The sequence below is a fragment of the Grampus griseus genome (genome assembly GCF_964374135.1).
Source record: "Grampus griseus genome assembly, chromosome: 8".
NCBI lineage: Eukaryota > Metazoa > Chordata > Mammalia > Artiodactyla > Delphinidae > Grampus > Grampus griseus.
Genome location: NC_139002.1, coordinates 69742081 through 69769555, shown reverse-complemented (window position 1 = coordinate 69769555; position 27475 = coordinate 69742081). Strand labels below are relative to the sequence as shown.

The 27475-nt window shown below is 41.7% G+C and overlaps 1 protein-coding gene across 1 annotated transcript; it reads left to right on the top strand.

Moving 5' to 3' along the window:
- Positions 1-920: 920 nt before the first annotated feature.
- Positions 921-27140, top strand: CYP2R1 (cytochrome P450 family 2 subfamily R member 1). Its single transcript, XM_082660948.1, has 5 exons — positions 921-1163; positions 9337-9478; positions 13604-14236; positions 14976-15305; positions 24904-27140. Exons 1-5 carry the CDS (start codon positions 939-941, stop codon positions 25077-25079), a joined length of 1506 nt encoding a protein of 501 aa, XP_082517074.1. The 5' UTR covers positions 921-938; the 3' UTR covers positions 25080-27140.
- The last annotated feature ends 335 nt before the right edge of the window (positions 27141-27475 follow it).

The window sequence follows — 27475 nt, the reverse complement described above, 5'->3', positions numbered from 1 at the left end:
ACACCATTGTAAAGCAATTATACTCCAATAAAGATGTAAAAAAAAAAAAAAAACACCTGCAGTGTGAATAAGCCTTAAGCTAATGAGGACCATAACACTCTTGCCACTGCTCAATCACAAAAAGCAGCTGTTAAAAAGAGTCCCATGCCCAGTAGGTCCTGTGTTGCAAGGAACTACCCAATACAAAACAGGAATAGAAACAGAAACAGCAAATAGAAATTTCCAAGTAGGCAATCACTATCCCTGGGCAACTGTAGACCAGAGAGTCTTCTGTGAGTGCCAAGAAGTAACCAGTTGGGAACGACCAGAAAGCTGTGAAAAGATATGTAATTAACTCAGGTTGCCTAAATATTGTGCAGTTACAATTCATAAGGGATCACATGTAAAAATACCTCATAACATAGGACAAAAGAATAGATGAGTAAAAAAAGGATAGTGAGATTATTTTCTTTTTATATTGATGGGTCAATTCTTTAACGGAGATTCTTAAGATTACCAGGTTTTGCTAAATACTGCAGTACTGATAATCTCCCCAGTTTTCCAGTCTGAAATAAGCAGACCTGGCTCCTAAAAAGATACCCACAGAAAAGGCTTGGCTGCCTGGGATGCAGGATCCGCCTGACCCAGTGAGGTAGGCGGTGCTGTCACGTCTTCCAGGCCCAAGTGTCAACACCCTGGAAGAGGCCTCCAGGCTTTGTGCCCAACCAGCCGGGGCTTGCCTAGAGCCGCGCCCAGATCCATAGGGCCACCCGCCCTCCGCAGGGCGGACTCTGACCAGAACAAAGGCAAGAGTAACTGGCCCGAGGGCCCTACGCTCAGCCAGCCAATGGCCATGGAAATGGGGCGGGACCACGGGGTACCGGGCCAATACGATGCGGCGGGGTTGGAGCGCTCGCCGGGTCCCGGGGCGGTGGGGTTTTGCAGCCCCAGCCCGGGCCATGTGGGAGCCTCACGGTGCTGAGGCGTTCGCGGCTGCCCTCGGAGGCGCCCTCTTCCTGCTGCTCTTCGCGCTGGGGGTCCGCCAGCTGCTGAAGCAGAGACGGCCGTCGGGCTTCCCCCCGGGACCGTCGGGGCTGCCATTTATCGGCAACATCTACTCGCTGGGCGCCTCGGCCGAGCTCCCCCACGTCTACATGAAAAAGCAGAGCCAGGTGTACGGCGAGGTACAGCCGACGGGCCTCGGGCAGGGAAAGCTCGGGCCTTCCTCCCGGGGTGAGGGGATGACCCACGCTCGTGGGTGCGAGCTGTCTGACCCCTCTCTGTGTGTCGGCAGCGTGGAGGGGAAGCTGGCTTCCCAGGCCCGGGGTCGAGGTACTCAAGCGGCGCCGCTGGGGGAGGGAGAGCCCGGCCAAGCCGCGAGCCCCTCCCACCTGACGCCCGGGGGGTACTGGCCGGATTCTCCCGCCCCCGAGGGCGACGAGGTGCCGCTCCCGCGCCTGCGCAGTGGGGCCTGGGTCCCGCGCCGGAAGCCCGGTCGGGAGTGACGGGCGTTACCCTCAGCGCGACCAGCTTCTAGCGCCCACGGAGCTGCACGAAGTGCGTAGGTTAGATTCCACCCACGGCTTCTCGAGAAAACCAGGCGTCCGAAATCTAGGACCGAGTTAATGGTTAATAGGAGGTCGCTGGATGTTTGCGTTTGAGAACGGCTGGTCTAGGCGTCTGCCGAGAGGCTGAGAGAGCGCAGGTGAAGGCCTCTGGGAAATGACCGTGAAAGAGAGAATGAACTGAGTGAAAATTAGTGCGGAGTCGCAGTGCCGTCCTGTCTGCCCGGAGCCAGGAGCGTCCCCGCAGCAAACACGGAGACTGCGCCGGCTGTGGGCCAGCCTCCCTTGCAGAGCGGGCGCCCGGGGGCAAGTCCTTTGGTCCTCCCCGTTTTACAGAGGAGGAAACTGCGGCATAGACCAGCTGAGTGACTTGCAGGCAGCCACGCCGCTGCGAACTAGCAGGGGAAAGGCCGAAACGCTAGCTTGTGTTTGGAAGGGTGTCCTGACCTCGAGGAGGCAGAAGTTTCCAGAACACTGGCACTAACATGGCTCACTTGTTTCCTTTTGAATCCATTCTTTTATAGGAAACGACCAGCCAGGCTCTGCCAGGTGCTGGGGATAGAGAGATGAAGAAGGCAGTCACAGCCCAATTTTAGGTAGTTACAGTCTAGCCAGAGAAAAAAATTAATCTAACGATCAACCACAAATTGTGTTTTGAAGGAAAAGTACCGCAGGGCTGTCTGGCAATTGCGGTGTTAAAGGTTTGGGCTTACATCCGTATTTAAACCAGCTTTTACAATAATTATTCTAGGTTTCTGCAGTTCCCTGATGGTATATGTCGCTAAAAGGAGGCTGGGCTTAGATAAAGCAAATTGTGTAATTCTTAGATACTGTTTTCCACCCTCCAGTTCTCAGGAATTGAGTGTATTTCCGTGATTTCCATTGAATATATTTGATCTCTGGTGTACAAAGCATCATTAATATTTAGAGAAATCGTAAGATGTGAAAGCGCAAGACGAGAGGTTGAGTCCTGTTTCGTCAGGTAAAACTTGACCTTTACTTGTCTGAATCTTAAGGTTTCGCGATATGCGTAATGGTAATAATAATAACTGAACACAGTTAAGTGCTACTCAAATGTTCTTTGAGTAAATGTTAGTTATTAATTACAGAACAACTTATTAGGCCTACAAAGTAGAAAGTGATTTTAGACCAGTTATGTGAAAAGGTGTCATGCAGAATAGGGAACTGTTTTTCATACGTAGATATTTGAACTGAAAGGAACTCTGTATTTACTATGAACATTCTTTGGGAGAGGGGTAATTTAGTCTTATAATAGACTGCAAATTATAAATGTGCTGGAAGACTGTCATCTTGGCATAGGTAGATCTGGTACATTGGATAAGAATTTGGCATGAGTAACCAGTTTTATTGCTGGTACAACTATATATTTGAGGCAACCTTGGTTCTTTACAAAGAGGTCTTTTTACTGAAGGTGGTAAAATTAAGTAGGGCTAACCTGTGCTGTTAGGTATAAGAGGAGCAGAGGAAAAAGAAAAAGGAGCAGAAATGGAAAGGATGTATGCATTGAAGAGTAGACATGGTTTGAGTAACTCTGTTTTAGACTTAAGTTGAAAACCACCTGATGTATTAACCCTTTAAGCTACTTGCTCTTTGTCTTAGTTGTGAAACACCCCTACAGTTCTCCCATTGTCTCAGAGGTATTTTCCAATTCTGACAAAGTCTCAAAGTTGGTATTGTTGCAGGAAGGGAGACCCCTTCCAGGGCCCCAGAGTGGGCTCTTGTCTAACACTAAGAAATGAATTGTCTGAGGAGACATACGTTCTGACAAAGAGACTTTTGGAAAGGGGTGCCTGGGTGGAGAGCAGGAGGGTGAGGGAACCAGGAGAACTGCTCTGCCATGTGGCTCGCAGTCTCGGGTTTTATGGTGATGGGATTAGTTTCCGGGTTGTCTCTGGCCAATCATTCTGACTCAGGTTCCTTTCTGGTGGGCGCGCAACTGCTCAGCCAAGATGGATTCCAGCGAGGAGGATTCTGGGAGGTTGGTAGGACATGTCGACTGGCATCTCCTCTCTCTGTTTGACCTTTTCTGTATTCTTCCGGTTGGTGGCTTGTTAGTTCTATATTCCTTACCAGGATCTCCTGTCATAAAATAACTCATGCAAATTGTTACTGTCTTTGCCTGGCCAGGGCGGGCAGTTTCAGTCAGTTTTTCCGCTAACAGTATGAGTTGTTAAAATACTATGCCTTTTTTGGAAGTGGAAGGAAATTATTATCTCCTGTACTTCTAGAAGGTTGTGGAAAGTTGTTTATATGTCGTACTTATAAATATAGAATCTTATTTTTCCACTGTCTTACTTGATGATCTGGAGATGTGTGCTCAGAGAAAGCAAGCCCTGGACTTTAAAATTGCTTATAAGAAATGACAGTCCCTTCAAGTGACACCTACTTTTATGAAGTCTGTGAATTCAATTCTCCTTCATAATTCTTGAAAGGAAGACAACCGGTGCTCAAGACTTATACAGTCATTTTAAAGACAATCTTTTACAGAAATGTATCACACTGAGACTTAGCATTTCCTTGGAGATTCACTCTGAATGCGTAAGCTTCTGCAGTGACTAATCTTAACCCAGATTTCGAGAAGCATTCCCTAGCTAGCAAAGCTAGCACAAGGAGTTTTTACAGATTATTTTCAGGTAATGCATGTAAGGATAATAAAATAATTATTTTGAGGCATGTGGAGTTGACAACCTATAATTTATTTATACAGTAAGCGTTTATTGAGATTTAAGCAAGGCATTGAATGAGATTCCGTGGAGCGTTCAAAGATGAAAGAGATGAAATCACTGAATCTAAAGAGTTTATAATTTAGCAGGCAAGCAGAAGACAGGAATATGAATACTTCTGGTTTTAGGTAGTATTAAATAAGTGCCATGGGAGCTTCTAAGCATGTGCTGTGGTGGTTCAAGGGAGAAAGAGAAAGAGAGTGCACCGAGAAAGGCTTCATGGAGGTGGGTCCTTAAAGACTTGGTGGGGTTTGGACGGTATGGCAGTCAAGGTAGGCATTCCAAATGAGAAAACAGCCCAAGCAAATGTTGAAAAGTGTGTGGCAGTTATTTATCAGTTTTCATCAACAGCACTTTTTACATTCCTCTGTTATTAGCACTTAGCCCATAGTGTTGTAATAATATGCTTAAATGTGTGTCTCCCCCACTAGTCTTTAATTCAGCATATATTTATCAGTTGTTATCATACGCTATGTATTAATACTATGCTAGATGTGAAGATTTAGCAATGAACAAAACAGGTGAAAATCCCTGCCCTCGTGTAGCTTACACTCTACCAGTGGAGGGGAGGTGGGGAGCAGGATAGGGACAATATAAACACAATAAGTATATAATATGTTAGAGTACAGAGTAAGAAGTAAACTAAATTAGGGTAAGGAAAATGGAGAATGCTAGGGGGTGAAATTTAAATGGGTTAGAGCAGGCCTCACTGTAAAAAAGGCATCTGAGCAAATATTTGAATGAAGTGAAGGAGCAAGGTATGGGAGTATCTAGGTATGGGAACAAGCACAAAGGCCATGAAGCAGGAGTATGCCATGCTGAGAATCACTTATAAAGAGACAAGAGGCTGTTGAGATAACATAGGGGAGAAATGAAGGATTAGAGTGTTAGTGACGGAAGTGATAAGAAATTGTCATATTCTGTCTGTATTGTTAAAGTTCAGACATCGTGACTGCTAAGCAGTGATGTGGGGCTTGGGTGAAAAATGGAGTCAACATGGGCAGCTCAGGACTTCCCTGGCAGTCTGGTGGTTAAGAATCCGAGCTTCCACTGCAGGGGGTGCAGGTTCAATCCCTGATCAGGGAACTAAAATCCCGCGTGCTGCAGTGTGGCCAAAAAACCCCCCAGAAAACAAAAACCATGGGCAGTTTGGGACCAGAATATAGCTTGAAGGATGGCTGGAATGGTCATTAACTGAGATAGTGAAAAATCGTGGGTAGAGCTAGTTTGGGAATAGGGCAAAAGACTTGAAGATCATAGACTGACTTCTAGAAGCTGTTTCATGTGTACCTGTTTCCATCTTTGCCAGCATCATAACTACCCCATAATAATAATAAAAATTATTGAATAAATTTAAAAATATATAAAACTAATCTTGGACACTTCCATAGATTAAAGCAGCATAAGGATGAATTTTCACAATTTGATTTACAAACTTCTACCAAAAGTCCTTGAAAAGAGCAAGTACCTGAATAGATGCTAGTTCAAGTAACAGTTTCCCCAGTTTTCACCGTGAAATAGAGGACCATCTCATTTTTGAGTAAAGGTGGATTGTATAACAGTTTTCTCAAGTTATGGCTCCTAGTTGGTTTTTGCAATCTCTAGTGTCCACAACCTGACAGCATTACCCTGAAATTAACTCCCCTGTCTGTTCTGCCTTCCTATTAACAGAATTTGTAATCCCATCGTTGTGAAATCGATCACAAAGTTGATTTAATCACAAAGTTGGGGATTTTTTTCCTGCGTCAGGACCACTGCCTATTCACTAATACCCTTCATTATTGTCTCTGCTTGTGATACTGTGATTTTTAATAAATGTGTATTTGGTCTTTGTACCTTTCCTGGCACAAGCTCCCCAAACCCTTGGAACTTCCTAAGTGTTGAGAGTGGTAGATGCATCTTTTGTTATTCATAATAAGCCCCTTTCACCCACCTCAGAGTTTATGTGAATGTTAATGGAAAGCCCTTAAGGATGGGAGCTTGTTGCCTGGAGAAGCAACCAGGATTAGAGGGTTGGAATTTTCAGTTCTACTCATCTTACCTCTGGGGAAGGGAGGGGGGCTGGAGGTTGAGTCAGTCACCAGTGACCAATGATTTGATCAATCATGCCTAGGTAATAAAGCCTCCATAAAAATCCCTGAATTATAGGGCTCTGAGAGCTTCCATGGTGATTTGGTGAACACGTGGAGGTGAGCAGAGGCTAGCATGCCTGGGGAGAGCATGGAAGCTCTACACCCCTTTCCTCATACCTTGCTGTTGGGCTGCACCCCACAGGCCAGCAAGGCCTGTACTTGCCCAGCTCCAAGACTGAAGAAAGAGCCTGGAGTCAGCAACAGAGACATCAATGGATAGGGATCTTACATAACTGAAGCAAGGTCCTGGAGTGATACCCCATCGTGTATGGCAGGTGGAAGGCAGGACCTGGCAGCAGGGGAAGGGGGCGGGGGATTACCAGTTACAGGGGAGTTGATTCAGGTTGCTTCATTGGTTATCAGGTACACTAGCAGAGGGGCACGCCCCTCGCTGCCCCTTTGATAAGAACAGTCAGTAGCTGGAGCCTGGGGCAAGTATGTAGGAAGGTTAGTCATGTGAGTAGGGTATAGGTGAAGCAGGCATTGGTTGAGCAGGGAATATACAGAGAGCAAGAGAACAGCCATCTTGAGTGGCCTGACCATACACTTGCCCTATGCATCTCTTCCATATGGCTGCTCCTGAGTTACATCCTTTTTTAAGAAACCGGTAATCTAGTAAGTAAAATATTTTATTGAGTTCTGTGAGCCACTCTATCAAATTAATCAAACCTGAGGAGGAGGTCATGGGAACCTCTGATTTATAGCCCTTTGATCAGAAGCACAGGTAACAACCTCGACTTGTGATTGGAGTCTGAAGCGGAGGAGCACTCTTGTGTTATTGAGCCCTTAACCTGCGGAATCTGACACTTTCTCCTGGTAGATAATGTCAGAATTGAGTTAAATTGTAGGACACCCAGCTGGTGTCCCAGAATTGCACACATCTGGTGTTATAGGTGTTGTAGTGGAGTACTGAGAGTAGAGGAGACACACAGGACGAGGAATTTTTCCTTTATATCTGCTTAAAATTACGCTTCTGTGAAAAGATTTTAAGACCATCCCATTACTGCTTTGGGAACTGAAAGAGCCCCATCTTTGCTCAGCTGGTAACCACTTCCTTTGTGCTGAAACTCTTACACTGCCACTTTTGACTAATACCTTTACTTGTGGCAGGTAGTCCATGCTGCTTCCCAAAGTTCTGGATGTACCTACTGCTCAGTTGGCAGGGCCCATCCTTGTGCCAAAGACCCTTCTCAGCTGATTGATTCTTTACTACTTGGAGGTCTTCATCACTTTTGCTACTGTAACTATTTCTGCTGAACTTCAATTCTCTGCTAAGTCTCCTGGTACCTCCCACCCCACCCCCCAAAGTAGTGTGAATCATAGCTAAATCTGTTCTACCTGTTTGCCCAGAGATGAGGCTTGACTCAGTGTTTTGGCTCTCAAAAGCTCTCAGCCACCCACTGAGAGGATGGGGATAAGCAATCTTTGCATCCTACTAATACGGCAGCATTGTTCCCTAGGCCTCTATATAGGGCTAGCTAGAATAGACTGCAGGAGGTGTGACGTTATAAGTGAACCTGTGGTGAAGCACATGAGAAGCTTCAGCAAGGAATAGGATGGGTGTTCCATCTTTTAGCTGAGGGGCAGCCACCTGTGCCAATGTGTGGATGCCAGTCCTTCAGGGTCAAATTCCCTTAGGGCCCTCTTTGTTAACTTCGTGGAATTCAGGGGCCGAAATAAATAAGCCTGTGAGTTTCAGTATGTTTTGTTGAGGAGAGGGAAATTTTCCCCTCTGCCCCTCTTGAGTACTTTTGGCTGGACTAATAATAAAATTGACACAAGACAGATTAACAGGAGAAAAAGAAACACATTTGACTCCATGCACATGGAGGTTTCACAGACATGGGATGGAGGAAGTGGCCAAAGCAGGCAGATTTTCTACTTCTTAGACAAAGAACCAATAAATTTGCAAAGAATTGACAGGACAAAGAAACTTTGGTTTTGGGTGCCCAATTGGTGAAGAATCTAAAGAGAGTTTGTGCTTGGGCAGTACATTAAAGAAGTAACAAGATTTGTTTAAAAAAGGATTCTCACCCCCAAATTCCCTATCTTTGGCAATAAGGGTGTCCTACCTCCAGATGCATGGAGTATACCTTTCACATGAGAGATTTACTTCCTGCTTTCAGGGAGACAAAAAAGAGAAAGTGTCCCTCTTTTTTTAAAATTTTGGCTGTGCGGAGCAGCTTGCATGGTCTCAGTTCCCTACTAGGGATCGAACCCGGGGCACAGCGGTGACAGCACCAAATCCTAACCACTAGACCACCAGGGAACTCCCTAGAGCATCCCTCTTGCGTTGGCCATTTCTTCAGTAACTTTAATTCAAAATAATTAATATGCCATTGAGGCATATTTTGGGGTTGCATATCCTGGGCCCCAACATTTTATACCTCAAAAGTTGTCTCTCAGGCCTTTGACAATCCCCTCCCCCACCTAAACCTGGAATAATAAATGATGTGTAAATGGAGCCACTTCCTCATTCATCTTGGAAGTAAACAGATTCTGAGATATCATTGAATGTTTTGAGTTGGAATGAATTTTAAAAGAGCATAAATATCAAGTATTTCTTGATTTTCTGTGGCAACCCTGAAGCCCAAAAAGTTTAAGGGTTCTGCCAGGTGTTCTGTATCTGTTTAATGGCAAAGCTTAAACTAGAACCCAGGCCTCCTGAGTCTGGTACTCTTTTCATTACACCATTTATAAGATTATGTCTTGAGCCACTGAATGAGTAATGAAATTATGGTCTTTGACATGCCTTGTAGAGAGAAGGCACTCTAAACATTGTCAGCTGAGTAATAAATGCCAGCATTTTCAGGGAGTAACAAATACTGGGAGAGCTGGACTTAGTATATGTGGATTTCTATGGTTATATTTCTCCATATATTTTGCCATTTAAATGTTTTTCTTTTCTTCTCAAAGATCTTCAGTTTGGATCTTGGAGGTATATTAGCAGTGGTTCTAAATGGCTATGATGTAGTAAAGGAATGCCTTGTTCATCAAAGTGAAATTTTTGCAGACAGACCATGCCTTCCTTTATTCATGAAGATGACAAAAATGGGAGGTATGTTTATTTTCACCTACCTAATGATTTACTAAACTATTTTAAGTCACATTTCCTTTTTAAAAAAAATTTATTTGTTTATTTTTGGCTGCATTTGGTCTCCATTGCCGTGCACGGGCTTTTTCTAGTTGCGGTGAGTGGGGGTTACTCTTCGTTGTGGTGCGCGGGCTTCTCATTGCAGTGGCTTCTCTTGTTGCAGATCATGGGCTCTAGGCACACGGGCTTCAGCAGTTGTGGCACATGGACTCAGTAGTTGTGGCTCACAGAGTGCAGGCTCAGTAGTTGTGGCACATGGGCTGAGTTGCTCCGCGGCATGTGGGATCTTCTTTGACCAGGGCTTGAACCCATGTCCCCTGCATTTGCAGGCGGATTCTTAACCACTGTGCCACCAGGGAAGTCCCCACATTTCTTATTTTATGTAAATTTAGTACATAGAGATTGGATTCTGTTGTACTGATTAACAAGAAAGTATTAATTAGTTAATTTAGGTTACAGACCCTAATATTTGAGAACCTTTCAGGCTGCATTACATTCATATTTTAGGCCAGTACATACTAATTCTACTGTTGTAATCCAGTTCTAATAAATATTGTAAATAATGTTTTAAAGAATTAACACTTAATAATATGTGCAGGTTTTGTGAAACAGGTTAAGAATACATGCACACATACTTGAATCAAAAGTATCTTTGAAGCTAGTCTTGAGCGCTTGGTGACATTTTACTATTATTTTACTTATAAGCTTATAGACCCTGAAACAGCCTTTCTTTACTAATTAATATGATATGTAAATGAAGAATTGTGGGTTTGTGTAAAGGACTAGTATTCTCTATGGTTTAGTGTTGATCAGTGTCGGATGACTGCATATTCAACAAGGGAGAAAGGCTGAAAGTTAACAGAACGGATGAGACGAAAGCAGCAACAGAAAGCCTAAAATAGAATGTTGACGTCAGATACATCCGTTTTCATACTTAATAGTATAAGAGTTTTTATCTCCAAAATTTTCCAGTTCAATGAGAGCTTCACTCTTCATTTGAAAGAAAAATTCAACAGTATCTTGGTTACATAGACTAAAGAAGACATTGATTGAAAAGGAAAAAAATAAAAATTAACCATATATTAAATTACAAAGCAAATCAATTAATGCAAAGAAAACACCAGTTTTAAAGGCCAAATTCTTAGGCCAGGGCATGATGACACTTGAAAGCGATAATATAAATAAAAAGCAAATCTCCAGCTTCTTAAATACTCTTCCAAGTAATAATTAGGCCAAAGAAGAAATTATACCACAATTATAATAGAAGACCTTTAAAGAAATTATGAAAATGTATGATGTGATCAGAGTAATATTTAGGATAAACTGTATGTTTTTTGAAGCTATAAACTTATAGTTTAGACTGTTTTTATCATAAAGAAAGAAAAAACATGCATTCAACTTAAGACTTTTAAAGAAATAGTAAGATTAAAAATAAGTAGAAAATTAGATGGGTTGGGCTTCCCTGATGGTGCAGTGGTTAAGAATCTGCCTGCCAGTGCAGGGGACACGGGTTTGAGCCCTGGTCCGAGAAGATCCCACATGCCGTGGAGCAACTAAGCCTGTGCACCACAACTACTGAGCGTGCCCTCTGTGAGCCACAACTACTGAGCCCATGAGCCACAACTACTGAAGCCCGCATGCCACAACTACTGAAGCCTGTGCTCCTGGAGCCTGTGCTCCGCAACAAGAGAAGCCACCACAATGAGAAACCTGTGCACCACAACGAAGAGTAGACCCTGCTTGACGCAGCTAGAGAAAGCCCGCGTGCAGCAACAAAGACCCAACGCAGCCATAAATAAATAAATAAATAAATTTATTTTTTTTAAAAAACAGAAAGAAAATTAGATGTGGTTTCTTTCTTTTTTTTTTTGGCTGCACTGCCCAGTTTGCGGGATATTAGTTCCCAACCAGGGACTGACCCTGGGCCCTCAGCAGTGAAAGCGTGGAGTCCTAACCATTGGACCACCAGGGAATTCCCTAGATGTGTTATTTTAAGATGCATATGCACTGAACTTGGAAGTGGGAAATCAGAGCCACCATAAACCCACTGTTTGAATAGGAGAAAGTGGCCCTTTAGGCGGGTTCAGCCCATGCCTGGGCACACAGACTGGCCAGTATAGGGTTATAATCAGGCTCCTGTGTACCTTCTTGTGTGTAACTGTATGCATATATTATGCACATGTATCCCATATGCATACATTTCTCTTGGGCTTGCTTTTATCTCAGTGCCTTTGCACTGGTTCTCTCTACCTGCAGTGATCTTTCCCTGAATATCTGCTTGACTCACTCCCATCTCCTGTGTCTTTACTTATGTCACCTTCTCACTGAGGCTTTTCCTGACCACCCTATGTCTCCTTCCTTGCTCTATAATTTGTTTGTCTCTCCTCACTAGTATGTAAGGTCCATGAGAAATAGCCATCTTTGCCTCTTTTGTTCACTGATATATCTAAGACACTTTAGCTCCAGAAATACATTATGTTGAATGAATAGTCATCTGGGAGTATAGAAAAGAGAATGGAATATGGCATATAAAATTGCTGCACATGGGCTTCCCTGGTGGCGCAGTGGTTGAGAGTCCACCTGCCGATGCAGGGGACACGGGTTCGTGCCCCGGTCCGGGAAGATTCCATATGCCGCGGAGCGGCTGGGCCCGTGAGCCATGGCCGCTGGGCCTGCGCGTCCGGAGCCTGTGCTCCGCAACGGGAGAGGCCACAGCAGTGAGAGGCCCGCGTACCGCAAAAAAAAAAAAAAAAAAAAAAAAAAAAAAAAAAAATTGCTGCACAGCGTTAAAGGCCCCCTTATGTATGGTTAATTTCATCATAAGTTCCAAATTCAAAAACTGTTGCACAAAAGTTGTTGAAATGTAAATTACATAGGTACTTCACGTAGACAAGAGAACATGACATTTTTCATCATAGGTATACCTATGTACCAATTATGAATGAAATTCCAAGTAAACTACACGTTACAGAAATATATATGCTGAAGAAGTTTTTTTCTTGATAATCGATTTAAAGGGAAAATATTCCATAGTAGACATATCAGAACAGCAGAGTATACTGTGGAGACTGAGATTTCAAGGCAAGCAATATCAATATTAGAAGTTTGAGTTTCATGTTTGTCCCCTTAGTTTGGGCTGCTATAACAAAAATATATAGACTAAGTGGCTTCAACAACAGACAATTATTCTATCAGATCTGGAGGCTAGGAAATTCAAAATCAAGGTACTAGCAGAACAGTGTCTGGAAAGAGCCTGCTTCTTGGCTTGCAGACTGCCGTCTTCTCCTTGTATCCTCACATAACCAAGAGCAGTCATCTCTTCCTACATCCCTTCTTATAATGGCACTAAAGCTCATTCATAAGGGCTCATTACATAATTATTTCCCAAATACTTAATTTCCTAATACCATCACATTGGGGATTAGGCTTCAACATTTGAATGTTGTGGTGGCACAAACATTCAGTCCCTAGCACCTGCTTTTGGCTTGAGTATTTCCACTACGTTGACACCTCATTCAGGCCATCCTTGCCACTTCCAGTTATAGTATTAGGTAACATATGCCTTTAATGGGAGGAAATTTGTATTCTAAAATCTAGTCTCTTAAGGCAGGAAATTTCTAATTCGAGAAGGATGATTTCTCAGGTATGTGTTTAGTCCAGGATAAAATTTTGCCCATAGAACACACAGTCATTCGTCTTTTGTAAATTAGGCTTATAATAGAAGTTGGATAATAAGGTCACCCAAGGCCTTGCTCACCCAGGTTGAATTACAGAAGACAGTTCAGTTTCTTGTGGTGGGAGATTATAGGTCTTTTCTGCCTGTGCCCAGATGAGAAGTATGGATAAGCTTTATCTGTTTATAATATTCCATGGCTAATGAGGAGTAAAGAATAGGGCTTAACTACTGGGTCTAGTTTTAGTTTTATAGGAAATTTGGAGAAGAATGAATAACCATCTTTTTTTTTTTTTCTTCCCTGCATAGTATTTTTAGCTGTTAGATACAGGGATGTAGGAATGATAAAATTTTTTAATAGTATCATAGAAAGATAATTTGGAGAAGAATGACTAACCATCCCTTTTTCTTTTTAGGCTTACTCAATTCCAGATATGGCCGAGGATGGGTTGATCACAGAAAATTAGCTGTAAACAGCTTTCGCTGTTTTGGATATGGTCAAAAGTCTTTTGAATCTAAAATCTTAGAAGAAACCAAATTTTTCATTGATGCTATTGAAACATACAATGGTAGCCCTTTTGACTTTAAACAATTAATAACAAATGCCGTTTCAAACATAACCAATCTGATAATTTTTGGAGAACGATTCACTTATGAAGACACTGATTTTCAGCACATGATTGAGTTATTTAGTGAAAATGTGGAACTAGCCACCAACGCCTCAGTCTTCCTCTATAATGCCTTTCCATGGATTGGCATCTTACCTTTTGGAAAACATCAGCAACTGTTTAGAAATGCAGCTGTGGTCTATGACTTTCTCTCCAGGCTTATTGAAAAAGTTTCCATCAACAGAAAGCCTCAGTTACCTCAGCATTTTGTTGATGCTTATTTAGATGAGATGGATCAAGGTAAAAATGACCCATCATCTACTTTCTCCAAAGAAAACCTGATTTTCTCTGTGGGTGAACTCATCATTGCTGGAACTGAAACTACAACCAATGTGCTACGGTGGGCAATTCTTTTCATGGCCCTTTATCCTAACATTCAAGGTAAGGATTCCAGTGATCTCAAGGTCTGTTCTTACATTTAAGGCTCACACATGTTTTAGAGTCTTTGGCCTTGTACAAGGCATTCTATTTCGGAACTCCTGCTGTGCTATCCAAAAAGAGAAGCATTGAATAGCTATAAGGTTTTCAAAACTGTTATCTAAATTTGTATAAAAACCTCAGAGATGTCTTATAATACCTATTTCATAAATGAGGGAAAAGGCTGAGTGACTGATTTGCTCACTCCCTTCTAGTGCTGAGCTGGGACCTGAACCCTGGTGGTGGTGGTGGTTGTTGTTTTTCGGCTGCACCACGCTGCATGCAGGATCTTAGTTCCCCAACCAGGAATCGAACCCGTGCTTGCTGCAGTGGAAGCATGGAGTCTTAACCACTGGCCTGCCGGGGAAGTCCCAACCCTAGTTTTTTTTAATTTAAGTTTTTATGCTTCACTCTTTTCCTTGCTGAGAGTGTTGTTATTCTAATTCTAGATTTGTTTAATTTTTATTTTTATTACTTATAATGTGTTTTTCACAACAAAATTACTTAGAGCGTTGGGTACTGGTTGTATAAGATATGTGGCACATATTTAAATAGAACTCCCAGATAATGAAAAATCTGAATCTGGGTGTACCCATACCTTGTTGGCTTACTACAGGTTATCTTTTGTTTTATCCTAAAGGGAAATTACTTTAGATATAATTCTAAGAAGTGCATAATAACTTGAACACTTTTTCTCTTACAGGACAAGTTCAGAAAGAGATTGATTTAATTATAGGACCCAGTGGGACACCTTCTTGGGATGACAAATGCAAAATGCCTTATACCGAGGCAGTTTTACATGAAGTTTTAAGATTCTGTAATATAGTGCCATTAGGGATTTTCCATGCAACCTCTGAGGATGCAGTTGTACGTGGTTATTCCATTCCTAAAGGCACAACAGTAATTACAAATCTTTATTCTGTACACTTCGATGAAAAGTATTGGAGAGACCCAGAAATATTCTATCCAGACCGATTTCTGGACAGCAATGGATATTTTGCCAAGAAGGAAGCTTTGGTTCCCTTTTCCCTAGGTAAGAGAACTTTCAAAGGGGCATAACGTTAGGAAAAAGTATAATGCTGATTTATCATGTATAATACCTTAATCTGAAGCATTCTCTTGTAGAGTTAATATCCCAACTCTGAAAACAGTATTGAATTTTACAGGAGAGAATGGTTTAATTAGAGCTCATTAACACCTCTTTCTACTCAAAATAAGCCATAATTTAGCAGCTAGAAAGAAATTGATGAGAAGCTCTGGCTTTTTCTGAAACTTTCTTGCTTGTGGATTTTGGCTTGTAATCAAAACTTGTAGAGCTAGAAATCAGTAACAGGCAGCTTGAGAGACTGAGACCCAGGGACAGGAATGGCATCATAACTTGAAGTGAAACTAGAATCTAGCTCTCTTGGCTCTCAATTCTTATACCTCATCTCCAAAAATATTGCGTCTCCTGTGAACAAGTACACAGATCACGAGACCCATGGAAGATCGACTGGAAAAATCCTTTCACTGGGGAAGGGTACACATGCAGTCATTTGAAATGAAATGAACTTCTCCTGGGTCAAGAGAACAAAGTGTCACACCTCACATCTTTCATGGCATATCTCAGGCTCTGTTGCCACATGCAAAGGAAGTGGAGAACAGAACTAAAGAGCTTACAACAGTACATGACCTTACAAAAGAAGATGAAGAAATGGCCTCTGGGAACCAAAGTGCCAATTTCTATTCTTTGCGGCTTAAGAAAATCCTTTAATAAACATAACTTCCAGGCTTCCCTGGTGGCGCAGTGGTTAAGAATCCACCTGCCAGAAGACCTAAATAGACATTTCTCCAAAGAAGATATACAGATTGCCAACAAACACATGAAAGAATGTTCAACATCATTAATTATTAGAGAAATACAAATCAAAACTACAATGAGATATAATCTCACACCAGTCAGAATGGCCATCATATAAAAAGCTAGAAACAGAGGGAAGATGGTGGAACAGTAAGACGCGGAGATCACCTTCCTCCCCACAGACACACCAGAAATGCATCTACACGTGGAACAGCTCCTACAGAACACCTTACTGAACGCTGGCAGAAGACCTCAGACTTCCCAAAAGGCAAGAAAGTCCCTACGTACCTGGGTAGGGCAAAAGAAAAAAGAATAAACAGAGACAAAAGGATAGGGATGGGACCTACACCAGTGGGAGGGAGCTGTGAAGGAGGAAAGCTTTCCAAACACTAGGAAGCCCCTTCACAGGCAGAGACTGCGGGTGGCGGAGGGGGAAAGCTTCGGAGCTGCGGAGGAGAGCACAGCTACAGGGGTGCGGAGGGCAAAGCGGAGAGATTCCTGCACAGATGATTGGTGCCGACCGGCACTCACGAGCCAGAGAGGCTTGTCTGCTCACCCACTGGGGCGGGCGGGGCTGGGAGCTGAGGCTCGGGCTTCAGTCGGAGCGCAGGGAGAGGACTGGGGTTGGTGGCGTGAACACAACCTGCAGGGGGTTAGTGCACCATGGCTAGCCGGGAGGGAGTCCGGGGAAAAGTCTGTACCTGCCGAAGAGGCAAGAGACTTTTTCTTCCCTCTTTGTTTCCTGGTGCGTGAGGAGAGGGGATTAAGAGCGCTGCTTAAAGGAGCTCCAGAGACGGGCGTGAGCCACGACTAAAAGCGCGGACCCCAGAGACGGGCATGAGATGCTAAGGCTGCTGCTGCTGCCACCAAGAAGCCTGTGTGCGAGCACAGGTCACTATCCACACCCCCCTTCCGGGGAGCCTGTGCAGCCTGCCACTGCCAGGGTCCCGGGATCCAGGGGCAGTTTCCCCAGGAGAACGCAGAATGGCGCACCTCAGGCTGGTGCAACGTCATGCCAGCTTCTGCCGCCGCAGGCTCGCCCCACACTCTGTACCCCTCCCTCCGCCCGGCCTGAGTGAGCCAGAGTCCCCGAAGCAGCTGCTCCTTTAACCCCATCCTGTCTGAGTGAAGAACAGATGCCCTCCAGCGACCTACACGCAGAAGCGGGGCCAAATCCAAAGCTGAGCCCCGGGAGCTGTGAGAACAAAGAAGAGAAAGGGAAATCTCTCCCAGAAGCTCAGAAGGAGCAGATTAAAGCTCCACAATCAACTTGATGTACCCTGCATCTGTGGAATAACTGAATAGACAACGAATCATCCCAAATTGAGGAGGTGGACTTTGAGAGCAAGAATTATTTTTTTTCCCCTTTTCCTCTTTTTGTGAGTCTGTATGTGTATGCTTCTGTGTGAGATTTTGTCTTTATAGCTTTGCTTCCACCATTTGTCCTAGGGTTCTATCCGTCCATTTTGTTTGTTTGTTTTTTTCTTAATAATTAATTTTGTTTTAATAACTTTATTTTATCTTACTTTATTTTATCTTCTTTCTTTCTTTCCTTTCTGCCCTCCTTCCTCCCTCCCTCCATCACTCACTCCTTCCTTCCTTCCTTCCTTCCTTTCTTTGTTTGTTTCTCTCTCTCTCTCTCTCTTTCTCTCTTTCTCTCTCTCTTCTTTTTCTCCCTTTTATTCTGAGCCATGTGGATGAAAGGCTCTTCGTTCTGCACCCAGGGGACAGTGCTGTGCCTCTGAGGTAGGAGAGCCAACTTCAGGACACTTGTCCACAAGAGACCTCGCAGCTCCACATAATATCAAACGGCGAAAATCTCCCAGAGATCCCCATCTCAACACCAGCACCCAGCTTCACTCAACGACCAGCAAGCTACAGTGCTGGACACCCTATGCCAAACAACTAGCAAGACAGGAACACAGCCCCACCCATTAGCAGAGAGGCTGCCTAAAATCATAGTAAGTCCACAGACACCCCAAAACACACCACCAGACGTGGACCTGCCCACCAGAAAGACAAGATCCAGCCTCATCCACCAGAACACAGGCACTAGTCCCCTCCACCAGGAAGCCTACACAACCCACTGAACCAATTTTAGCCACTGGGGACAGACACCGAAAACAACGGGAACTACGAACCTGCAGCCTGCAAAAAGGAGACCCCAAACACAGTAAGATAAGCAAAATGAGAAGACAGAAAAACACACAGCAGGTGAAGGAGCAAGATAAAAACCCACCAGAACTAACAAATGAAGAGGAAATAGGCAGTCTACCTTAAAAAGAATTCAGAATAATGATAGTAAAGATGATCCAAATTCTTGGAAATAGAATAGACAAAATACAAGAAACATTAAACAAGGACCTAGAAGAACTAAACATGAAACAAGCAACAATGAACAACACAATAAATGAAATTAAAAATACTCTAGATGGGATCAATAGCAGAATAACTGAGGCAGAAGAACGGATAAGTGACCTGGAAGATAAAATAGTGAAATAACTACTGCAGAGCAGAAAAAAGAAAAAAGAATGAAAAGAACTGAGGACAGTCTCAGAGACCTCTGGGACAACATTAAACGCACCAACATTCGAATTATAGGGGTTCCAGAAGAAGAAGAGAAAAAGAAAGGGACTGAGAAATATTTGAAGAGATTATAGTTGAAAACTTCCCTAATATGGGAAAGGAAATAGTTAATCAAGTCCAGGAAGCACAGAGAGTTCCATACAGGATAAATCCAAGGAGAAATATGCCAAGACACGTATTAATCAAACTGTCAAAAATTAAATACAAGGAAAACATATTAAAAGCAGCAAGGGAAAAACAACAAATAACACACAAGGGAATCCCCATAAGGTTAATAGCTGATCTTTCAGCAGAAACTCTGCAAGCCAGAAGGGACTGGCAGGACATATTTAAAGTGATGAAGGAGAAAAACCTGCAACCAGGATTACTCTACCCAGCAAGGATCTCATTCAGATTTGATGGAGAAATTAAAACCTTTACAGACTAGCAAAAACTGAGAGAGTTCAGCACCACCAAACCATCTTTTACAACAACTGCTAAAGGAACTTCTCTAGGCAAGAAACACAAGACAAGGAAAAGACCTACAATAACGAACCCAAAACAATTAAGAAAATGGGAATAGGAACATACATATCGATAATTACCTGAAATGTAAATGGAATAATGCTCCCATCAAATGACACAGATTGGCTAAATGGATACATAAACAAGACCCATATATAAGCTGTCTACAAGAGACCCACATCAGACCTAGAGACACATACAGACTGAAAGTAAGGGAATGGAAAAAGATATTCCATGCAAATGGAAACCAAAAGAAAGGTGGAGTAGCAGTTCTCATATCAAACAAAATAGACCTTAAAATAAAGACTATTAGAAGAGACAAAGAAGGACACTACATAATGATCAAGGGATCGATCCAAGAAAAAGATATAATAATGGTAAATATTTATGCACCCAACATAGGAGCACCTCAATACATAAGGCAAATACTAACGGCCATAAAAGGGGAAATCGACAGTAACACATTCATAGTAGGGGACTTTAACACCCCACTTTCACCAATGGACAGATCATTCAAAATGAAAATAAATAAGGAAACACAAGCTTTAAATGATACATTAAACAAGATGGACTTAATTGATATTTATAGCACATTCCATCCAAAAACAACAGAATACACATTTTTCTCAAGTGCTTATGGAACATTCTCCAGGATAGATCATATCTTGGGTCACAAATCAAGCCTTGGTAGATTTAAGAAAATTGAAAATGTATCAAGTATCTTTTCCGACCACAACACTAAGAGACTAGATATCAATTACAGGAAAAGATCTGTAAAAAATACAAACACATGGAGGCTAAACAATACACTACTTAATAACGAAGTGATCACTGAAGACATCAAAGAGGAAATCAAAAAATACCTAGAAAGAAATGACAATGGAGACACGACGACCCAAAACCTATGGGATGCAGCAAAAGCAGTTGTAAGAAGGAAGTTTATAGCAATACAATCCTACCTTACGAAATAGGAAACATCTCGAATAAACAACCTAACCTTGCTTAGAGAAAGAAGAAGAAAAATAAACCCCAAAGTTAGCAAAAGGAAAGACATCATAAAAATCAGATCAGAAATAAATGAAAAAGAAATGAAGGAAATGATAGCAAAGATCAATAAAACTAAAAGCTGGTTCTCTGAGAAGATAAACAAAATTGATAAACCAGACTCATCAAGAAAAAAAGGGAGAAGAGTCAAATCAATAGAGTTAGAAATGAAAAAGGAGAAGTAACAACTGACACTGCAGAAGTACAAAACGTCACGAGACATTACTGCAAGCAACTCTATGCCAATAAAATGGACAACCTGGAAGAAATGGACAAATTCTTAGAAATGCACAACCTGCCAAGACTGAATCAGGAAGCAATAGAAAGTATGAACAGACCAGTCACAAGCACTGAAATCAAAACTGTGATTAAAAATCTTCCAACAAACAAAAGCCCACTACCAGATGGCTTCACAGGTGAATTCTCTCAAACATTTAGAGAAGAGCTAACACCTATCCTTCTCAAACTCTTCCAAAATATAGCAGAGGGAGTAACACTCCCAAACTCATTCTATGAGGCCACCATCACCCTGATACCAAAACCAGACAAGGATGTCACAAAGAAAGAAAACTCAGGCCAATATCACTGATGAACATAGATGCAAAAATCCTCAACAAAATACTAGCAAACAAAATCCAGCAGCACATTAAAAGGATCATACACCATGATCAAGTAGGGTTTATTCCAGGAACGCAAGGATTCTTCAATATATGCAAATCAATCAACGTGATACACCATTTTAACAAATAGAAGGAGAAAAACCATATGGTCACCTCAAGAGATGCAGAGAAATCTTTCAACAAAATTCAACACCGATTTATGATAAAAACCGTGCAGAAAGTAGGCATAGAGGGAACTTTCCTCAACATAGTAAAGGCCATATATGACAAACCCACAGCCAACATTGTCCTCAGTGGTGAAAAACTGAAAGCATTTCCACTAAGATCAGGAACAAGACAAGGTTGCCCACTCTCACCACTCTTATTCAACATAGTTTTGGAAGTTTTAGCCACAGCAATCAGAGAAGAAAAGGAAATAAAAGGAATCCAAATCAGAAAAGAAGAAGTAAAGCTGTCACTGTTTGCAGATGACATACTATACATAGAGAATCCTAAAGATGCCACCAGAAAACTACTAGAGCTAATCAATGAATTTGGTAAAGTAGCAGGATACAAAATTAATGCACAGAAATCTCTGGCATTCCTATACACTAATGATGAAAAATCTGAAAGTGAAATCAAGAAAACACTCCCATTTACCATTGCAACAAAAAGAATAAAATATCTAGGAATAAACCTACCTAAGGAGACAAAGGACCTGTATGCAGAAAATTATAAGACACTGATGAAAGAAATTAAAGATGATACAAATAGATGGAGAGATATGCCATGTTCTTGGATTGGAAAAATCAATATTGTGAAAATGACTCTACTACCCAAAGCAATCTACAGATTCAATGCAATCCCTATCAAACTACCACTGGCATTTTTCACAGAACTAGAACAAAAAATGTCACAATTTGTATGGAAACACAAAAGACCCTGAATAGCCACAGCAAGCTTGAGAACAAAAAACGGAGCTGGAGGAATCAGGCTCCCTGACTTCAGACTATACTACAAAGCTACAGTAATCTAGATAATATGGTACTGGCACAAAAACAAATATAGATCAATGGAACAGGATAGAAAGCCCAGAGATAAACCCATGCACAAAGGAGGCAGGACTGTACAGTGGAGAAAGGACAGCCTCTTCAATAAGTGGTGCTGGGAAAACTGGACAGGTACATGTAAAAGTATGATATTAGAACACTTCCTAACACCATACACAAAGATAAGCTCAAAATGGATTAAAGACCTAAATGTAAGGCCAGAAACTATCAAACTCTTAGAGGAAAACATAGGGAGAACACTCTATGACATAAATCACAGCAAGATCCTTTTTGACTCACCTCCTAGAGAAAGGGAAATAAAAACAAAAATAAACAAATGGGACCTAATGAAACTTCAAAGCTTTTGCACAGCAAAGGAAACCATAAACAAGGCCAGAAGACAACCCTCAGAATGGGAGAAAATATTTGCAAATGAGGCAACTGAAAATGGATTAATCTCCAAAATTTATAAGCAGCTCATGCAGCTCAATGACAAAAAACAACCCAATCCAAAAATGGGCAGAAGACCTAAATAGACATTTCTCCAAAGAAGATATACAGATTGCCAACAGACACATGGAAGAATGCTCAACATCATTAATCATTAGAGAAATGCAAATCAAAACTACAATGAGATATCATCTCACACCAGTCAGAATGGCCATCATCAAAAAATCTAGAAGCAATAAATGCTGGAGAGGATGCGGAGAAAAGGGAACACTTGCACTCCTGGTGGGAATGTGAATTGGTACAGCCACTATGGAGAACAGTATGAAGGTTCCTTAAGAAACTACAAATAGAACCACCATATGACCCAGCAATCCCACTACTGGGCATATACCCTGAGTAAACCATAATTCAAAGAGTCATATACCAAAATGTTCATTGCAGCTCTATTTACAATAGCCGGGAGATGGAAACAACCTAAGTGTCCATCATTGGATGAATGGATAAAGAAGGTGTGGCACATATATACAATGAATATTACTCAGCCATAAAAAGAAACGAAATTGAGCTATTTGTAATGAGGTGGATGGACCTAGAGTCTGTCATACAGAGTGAAATATGTCAGAAAGTGAAAGACAAATACCGTATGCTAACATATATATATGGAATTTAAGAAAAAAAATGTCATGAAGAACCTAGTGGTAAGACAGGAATAGACACAGACCTACTATAGAATGGACTTGAAGATATGGGGAGTGGGAAGGGTAAGCTGTGAAAAAGCGAGAGAGTGGCATGGACATATATACAGTACCAAATGTAAAATAGATAGCTAGTGGGAAGCAGCCGCATAGCACAGGGAGATCAGCTCGGTGCTTTTGACCGTCTGGAGGGGTGGGATAGGGAGGGTGGGAGGGAGGGAGACGCAAGAGGGAAGAGATATGGGAACATATGTATATGTATAACTGATTCACTTTGATATAAAGCAGAAACTAACACACCATTGTAAAGCAATTGTACTCCAATAAAGATGTAAAAAAATTTTTTTTAAAAAAAGCTAGAAACAATGAATGCTGGAGAGGTTGTGGAGAAAAGGGAACCTTCTTGCACTGTTGGTGGGAATGTAAATTGATACACCTGCTGTGGAGAATAGTATGGAGGTTCCTTAAAAATCTAAAAATATAACTACCATACAACCCAGCAATCCCACTACTGGGCATATACCCTGAGAAAACCACAATTCAAAAAGAGTCATGTTGGGCTTCCCTGGTGGCGCAGTGCTTGAGAGTCTGCCTGCCGATGCAGGGGACACGGGTTCGTGCCCCGGTCTGGGAAGATCCCACATGCTGCGGAGCAGCTGGGCCCGTGAGCCATGGCGGCTGAGCCTGCGCATCTGGAGCCTGTGCTCCGCAACAGGAGAGGCCACAACAGTGAGAGGCCCGCATATCACAAAAAAAAAAAAAAAAAAAGAGTCATGTACCAAAATGTTCATTGCAGCTCTATTTACAATAGCCAGAACATGGAAGTAACCTAAATTTCCATCAACAGTTGAATGGATAAAGAAGATGTGGCACATATATACAATGGAATATTACTGAGCCATAAAAAGAAACGAAATTGAGTTATTTGTACTGAGGACCTAGAGTCTGTCATACAGAGTGAAGTAAGTCAGAAAGAGAAAAGCAAATACCATATGCTAACACATATATATGGAATCTAAGAAAAGGAAAAAAAAAAAGGTTGTGAATAACCTAGGGGCAAGACGGGAATAAAGACGCAGACCTACTAGAGAATGGACTTGAGGATATGTGGAGGGGAAGTGTAAACTGTGACAAAGTGAGAGAGTGGCATGGACATATATACACTACCAAACGTAAAATCGATAGGTAATGGGAAGCAGCTGCATAGCACAGGGAGATCAACTTGGTGGTTTGTGACCACCTAGAGGGGTGGGATAGGAGGGTGAGAGGTAGGGAGACGCAAGAGGGAAGAGAGATGAGAACATATGCATATGTATAACTGCTTCACTTTGTTATAAAGCAGAAACTAACACACCATTGTAAAGCAATTATACTCCAATAAAGATGTTATAAAAAAGAAAAAAAGAATCCGCCTGCCAATGCAGGGGACATGGGTTTAAGCCCTGGTCTGGGAAGATCCCACATGCCGTGGAACAACTAAGCCCATCTGCCACAACTACTGAGCCTGTGCTCTAGAGCCCATGAGCCACAACTACTGAGTCCACGAGTCACAACTACTGAAGCCTATGGGCTTAGCGCCCATGCTCCGCAACAAGAGAAGCCACTGCAATGAGAAGCTTGCGCATTGCAATGAAGAGGAACCCCCGCTCGCTGTAACTAAAGAAAGCCCATGAGCAGCAATGAAGACCTGACGCAGCCAAAAATAAATAAATAAATAAATTTATTAAAAAGAAATGAATAAAATAAACATAACTTCCTCTAAGTTTCTTTAAATTCCAGGTTTCCTGAATGGTACGTATTAGACATAAATTTTGGTAAATATTGTGGATTCAGAAAAATTATTATGCCTGTTTTTTATGTTGAGGGAGAAGACATTGTCTTGGAGAACAGCTGGCTCGGATGGAAATGTTCCTGTTTTTTACAACATTGCTTCAGCGATTTCACTTGCATTTTCCACATGAACTGGTTCCAAATCTGAAGCCCAGGTTAGGCATGACGTTGCAACCCCAGCCCTACCTCATCTGTACAGAAAGACGCTGAAAGTGCCTGGCTGTTTTGTGGAACAAGGTGTTTGCCTCACCCCTGAACCTTGTTTATACAGTGTGTGTGTTTGTATAAGGATCACAGCATCATAAAAACCAAATGAACACAGATGTGTCTTTAAAGACTGTAATAATAAGCATTAGCTATTACTTTTTCCAACTTTTTATGACTTATAAGGTGGAATTATCTGAGGAAAACAGAGGTACAAATGACAGTTGTTGCTTAAGATACTAAGAAGGGCCATCGATGACCTGACTTTTCAGCCTGTTGTTGAACACCAGGTACCCCTCATCCCTTCTTGACTGCAATTTGCTCCTTTCTGGGCTCTTTGCTTCCAAATGTCAATGCCAGCTCCTTTCTGATCAGGTATTGCCATTAATAGATTGTGTGGTACTAGTCCAGTTTAATAGTGGACTAAAGAAGAAATTAAAACCCAAATAAATGAGTTTGGACTACAGAGGTATTTTAGTCATGGTGGCAGATGATAGACTAGATAGCTATACAGTATATTTAATGTAAAACCTGCCAGTGCTTTAAAATCTTGCTTCCTACTATAGCTTCATAAGAGTTGCGGCGTCATTCTTCCTACAAACGAGGGTCCCTGTGACCCTCATAGCAGCAGTTAAGTAGATAGGAAATTACAATAAGGTATTTTAAAATGACACATATGGGGCTTCCCTGGTGGCACAATGGGTGAGAGTCTGCCTGCCGATGCAGGGGACACGAGTTCCTACCCCAGTCCGGGAAGACCCCACATGCCCCGGAGTGGCTGGGCCCGTGAGCCATGGCCACTAAGCCTGTGCGTCCGGAGCCTGTGCTCCACAACGGGAGAGGCCACAACAGTGAGAGGCCCACATACCGCAAAAAAAAAAAAAAAAAACAAGGCAGAAGATTGAGTGGTCTTCCGTCTCTCTCAGTGAGTAAATAAATATTACCAATACTGTTCAGTTGTTTATTCAGAGTCAATGCGAAGTTTGAAGATTTAGCCTTTGTGAATAGTCTGCCTGTGACAAGTACGGAAGAGGTTATTTTCAAAGACAATGAGAAAACACTGATTCAGCACAACCTAAGATGGAATCTGCTAAGATGTGTTACAATTGATAGTAAAAATATATGTGGAGCATTAAAAGGCATAGTTGTACAAATTGTATTATCAGCAGGTACTTTGCAGAAAGTGCTTGAATCTATCATGTGTTATAAAACCAGTAGTGTCAATAGTGAACTTCATTTATTCTTATGAACTTAACCATCATCAGTTTTGTGAATTTTTGTCAGAAATAGGAGCTGAATATCCTGACCTGCTCTACCACACTTCAATGATTTAGCAGTGATAACACTTTATTGCAAATTTTTTGAGCTCAGGGCCAAGATTGAAATATTTCTGAATGAGGAGAACCACCTTTAACTACTGTTATCAAGTACTGAATGACTCTGGACATTGGCCTTTAGAGCAGGTAAAGTCATTTCAACAACAACCTAACACTTTCTATACTTCTTGTGGTGTCAACAGTTAAAACAAGAAGTTAGGCCTCCATCCCCATGCAGCCTTTCAGCAGATAAATTTTGTGAGCTCAAACTAAAGTTCCAGAAACTCTTTTTTGGACCTCGATGCAAATGCAAAAAAAAATCCTTATTTCAAAATTTATTTAACTGTGTAGTTGAGGAGCTTCCACCTAACCTTCAATTGCAAGTGTTTAGTCTGCAAAGTAATGACATGCTAAAAGGCAAATATCAGAGAATTTAATAGAATTCTATAAATGCCTTCCCAGTGATTAATATACTTAATTAAAATCAGATGCTCATGGATTGATATCAGAATTTGGCAGTACCCATCTGTGTAAAAAGGCACTTTCAAATATGAAACATGTAAATCTCATTACAGATCAGCATTAACAGATGAACATTTGTAATGTTTTGAATGACAGGAAACACACACTTTGAACCCCAATTAAGCAAAATTTTATCTCCTAAAAAAGAATTCCCTTTTTCTCATTAGTGGATCAATATTACTTTTTTAAAAAAAGTACTTAATATAGTATTACTATATTATATTATGAATGTCATCAATAAAAATCTTGTAGAAAATTGTTTCTCTTTTATATAAGTACCTACATAATGTGCTTGGTCTGCAAAGCCTAAAATATTTACTATCAGCCCCTGTACAAAAAAGTTTGCTGATTTTGGAGTTAGAAAAACTAGTAGCTAGGGGCGACAGCATAAATACTCAAAATACAAAATAACAAAAGAGAATAATCCAGAAATAGAATTTTAATAATCATAAGAAATTGATTTATCAATTAAATGCAAAGAAGTTTGAAGACCTGAAATGGATAATCTCTATGAAAATATAATTTACCAAAGATGACCCTAGGAAGACAAAGTCTTAACAGACC

Bases quoted from the DNA above. Each gene is read 5' to 3' on its own strand.
- CYP2R1 (XM_082660948.1), top strand. From the start codon at position 939: ATGTGGGAGCCTCACGGTGCTGAGGCGTTCGCGGCTGCCCTCGGAGGC. The intron at 14,237-14,975 runs GTAAGGATTCCA...TTTCTCTTACAG, and splicing joins CCTTTATCCTAACATTCAAG to GACAAGTTCAGAAAGAGATT. The intron at 15,306-24,903 runs GTAAGAGAACTT...TTTTATGTTGAG, and splicing joins TTTGGTTCCCTTTTCCCTAG to GGAGAAGACATTGTCTTGGA.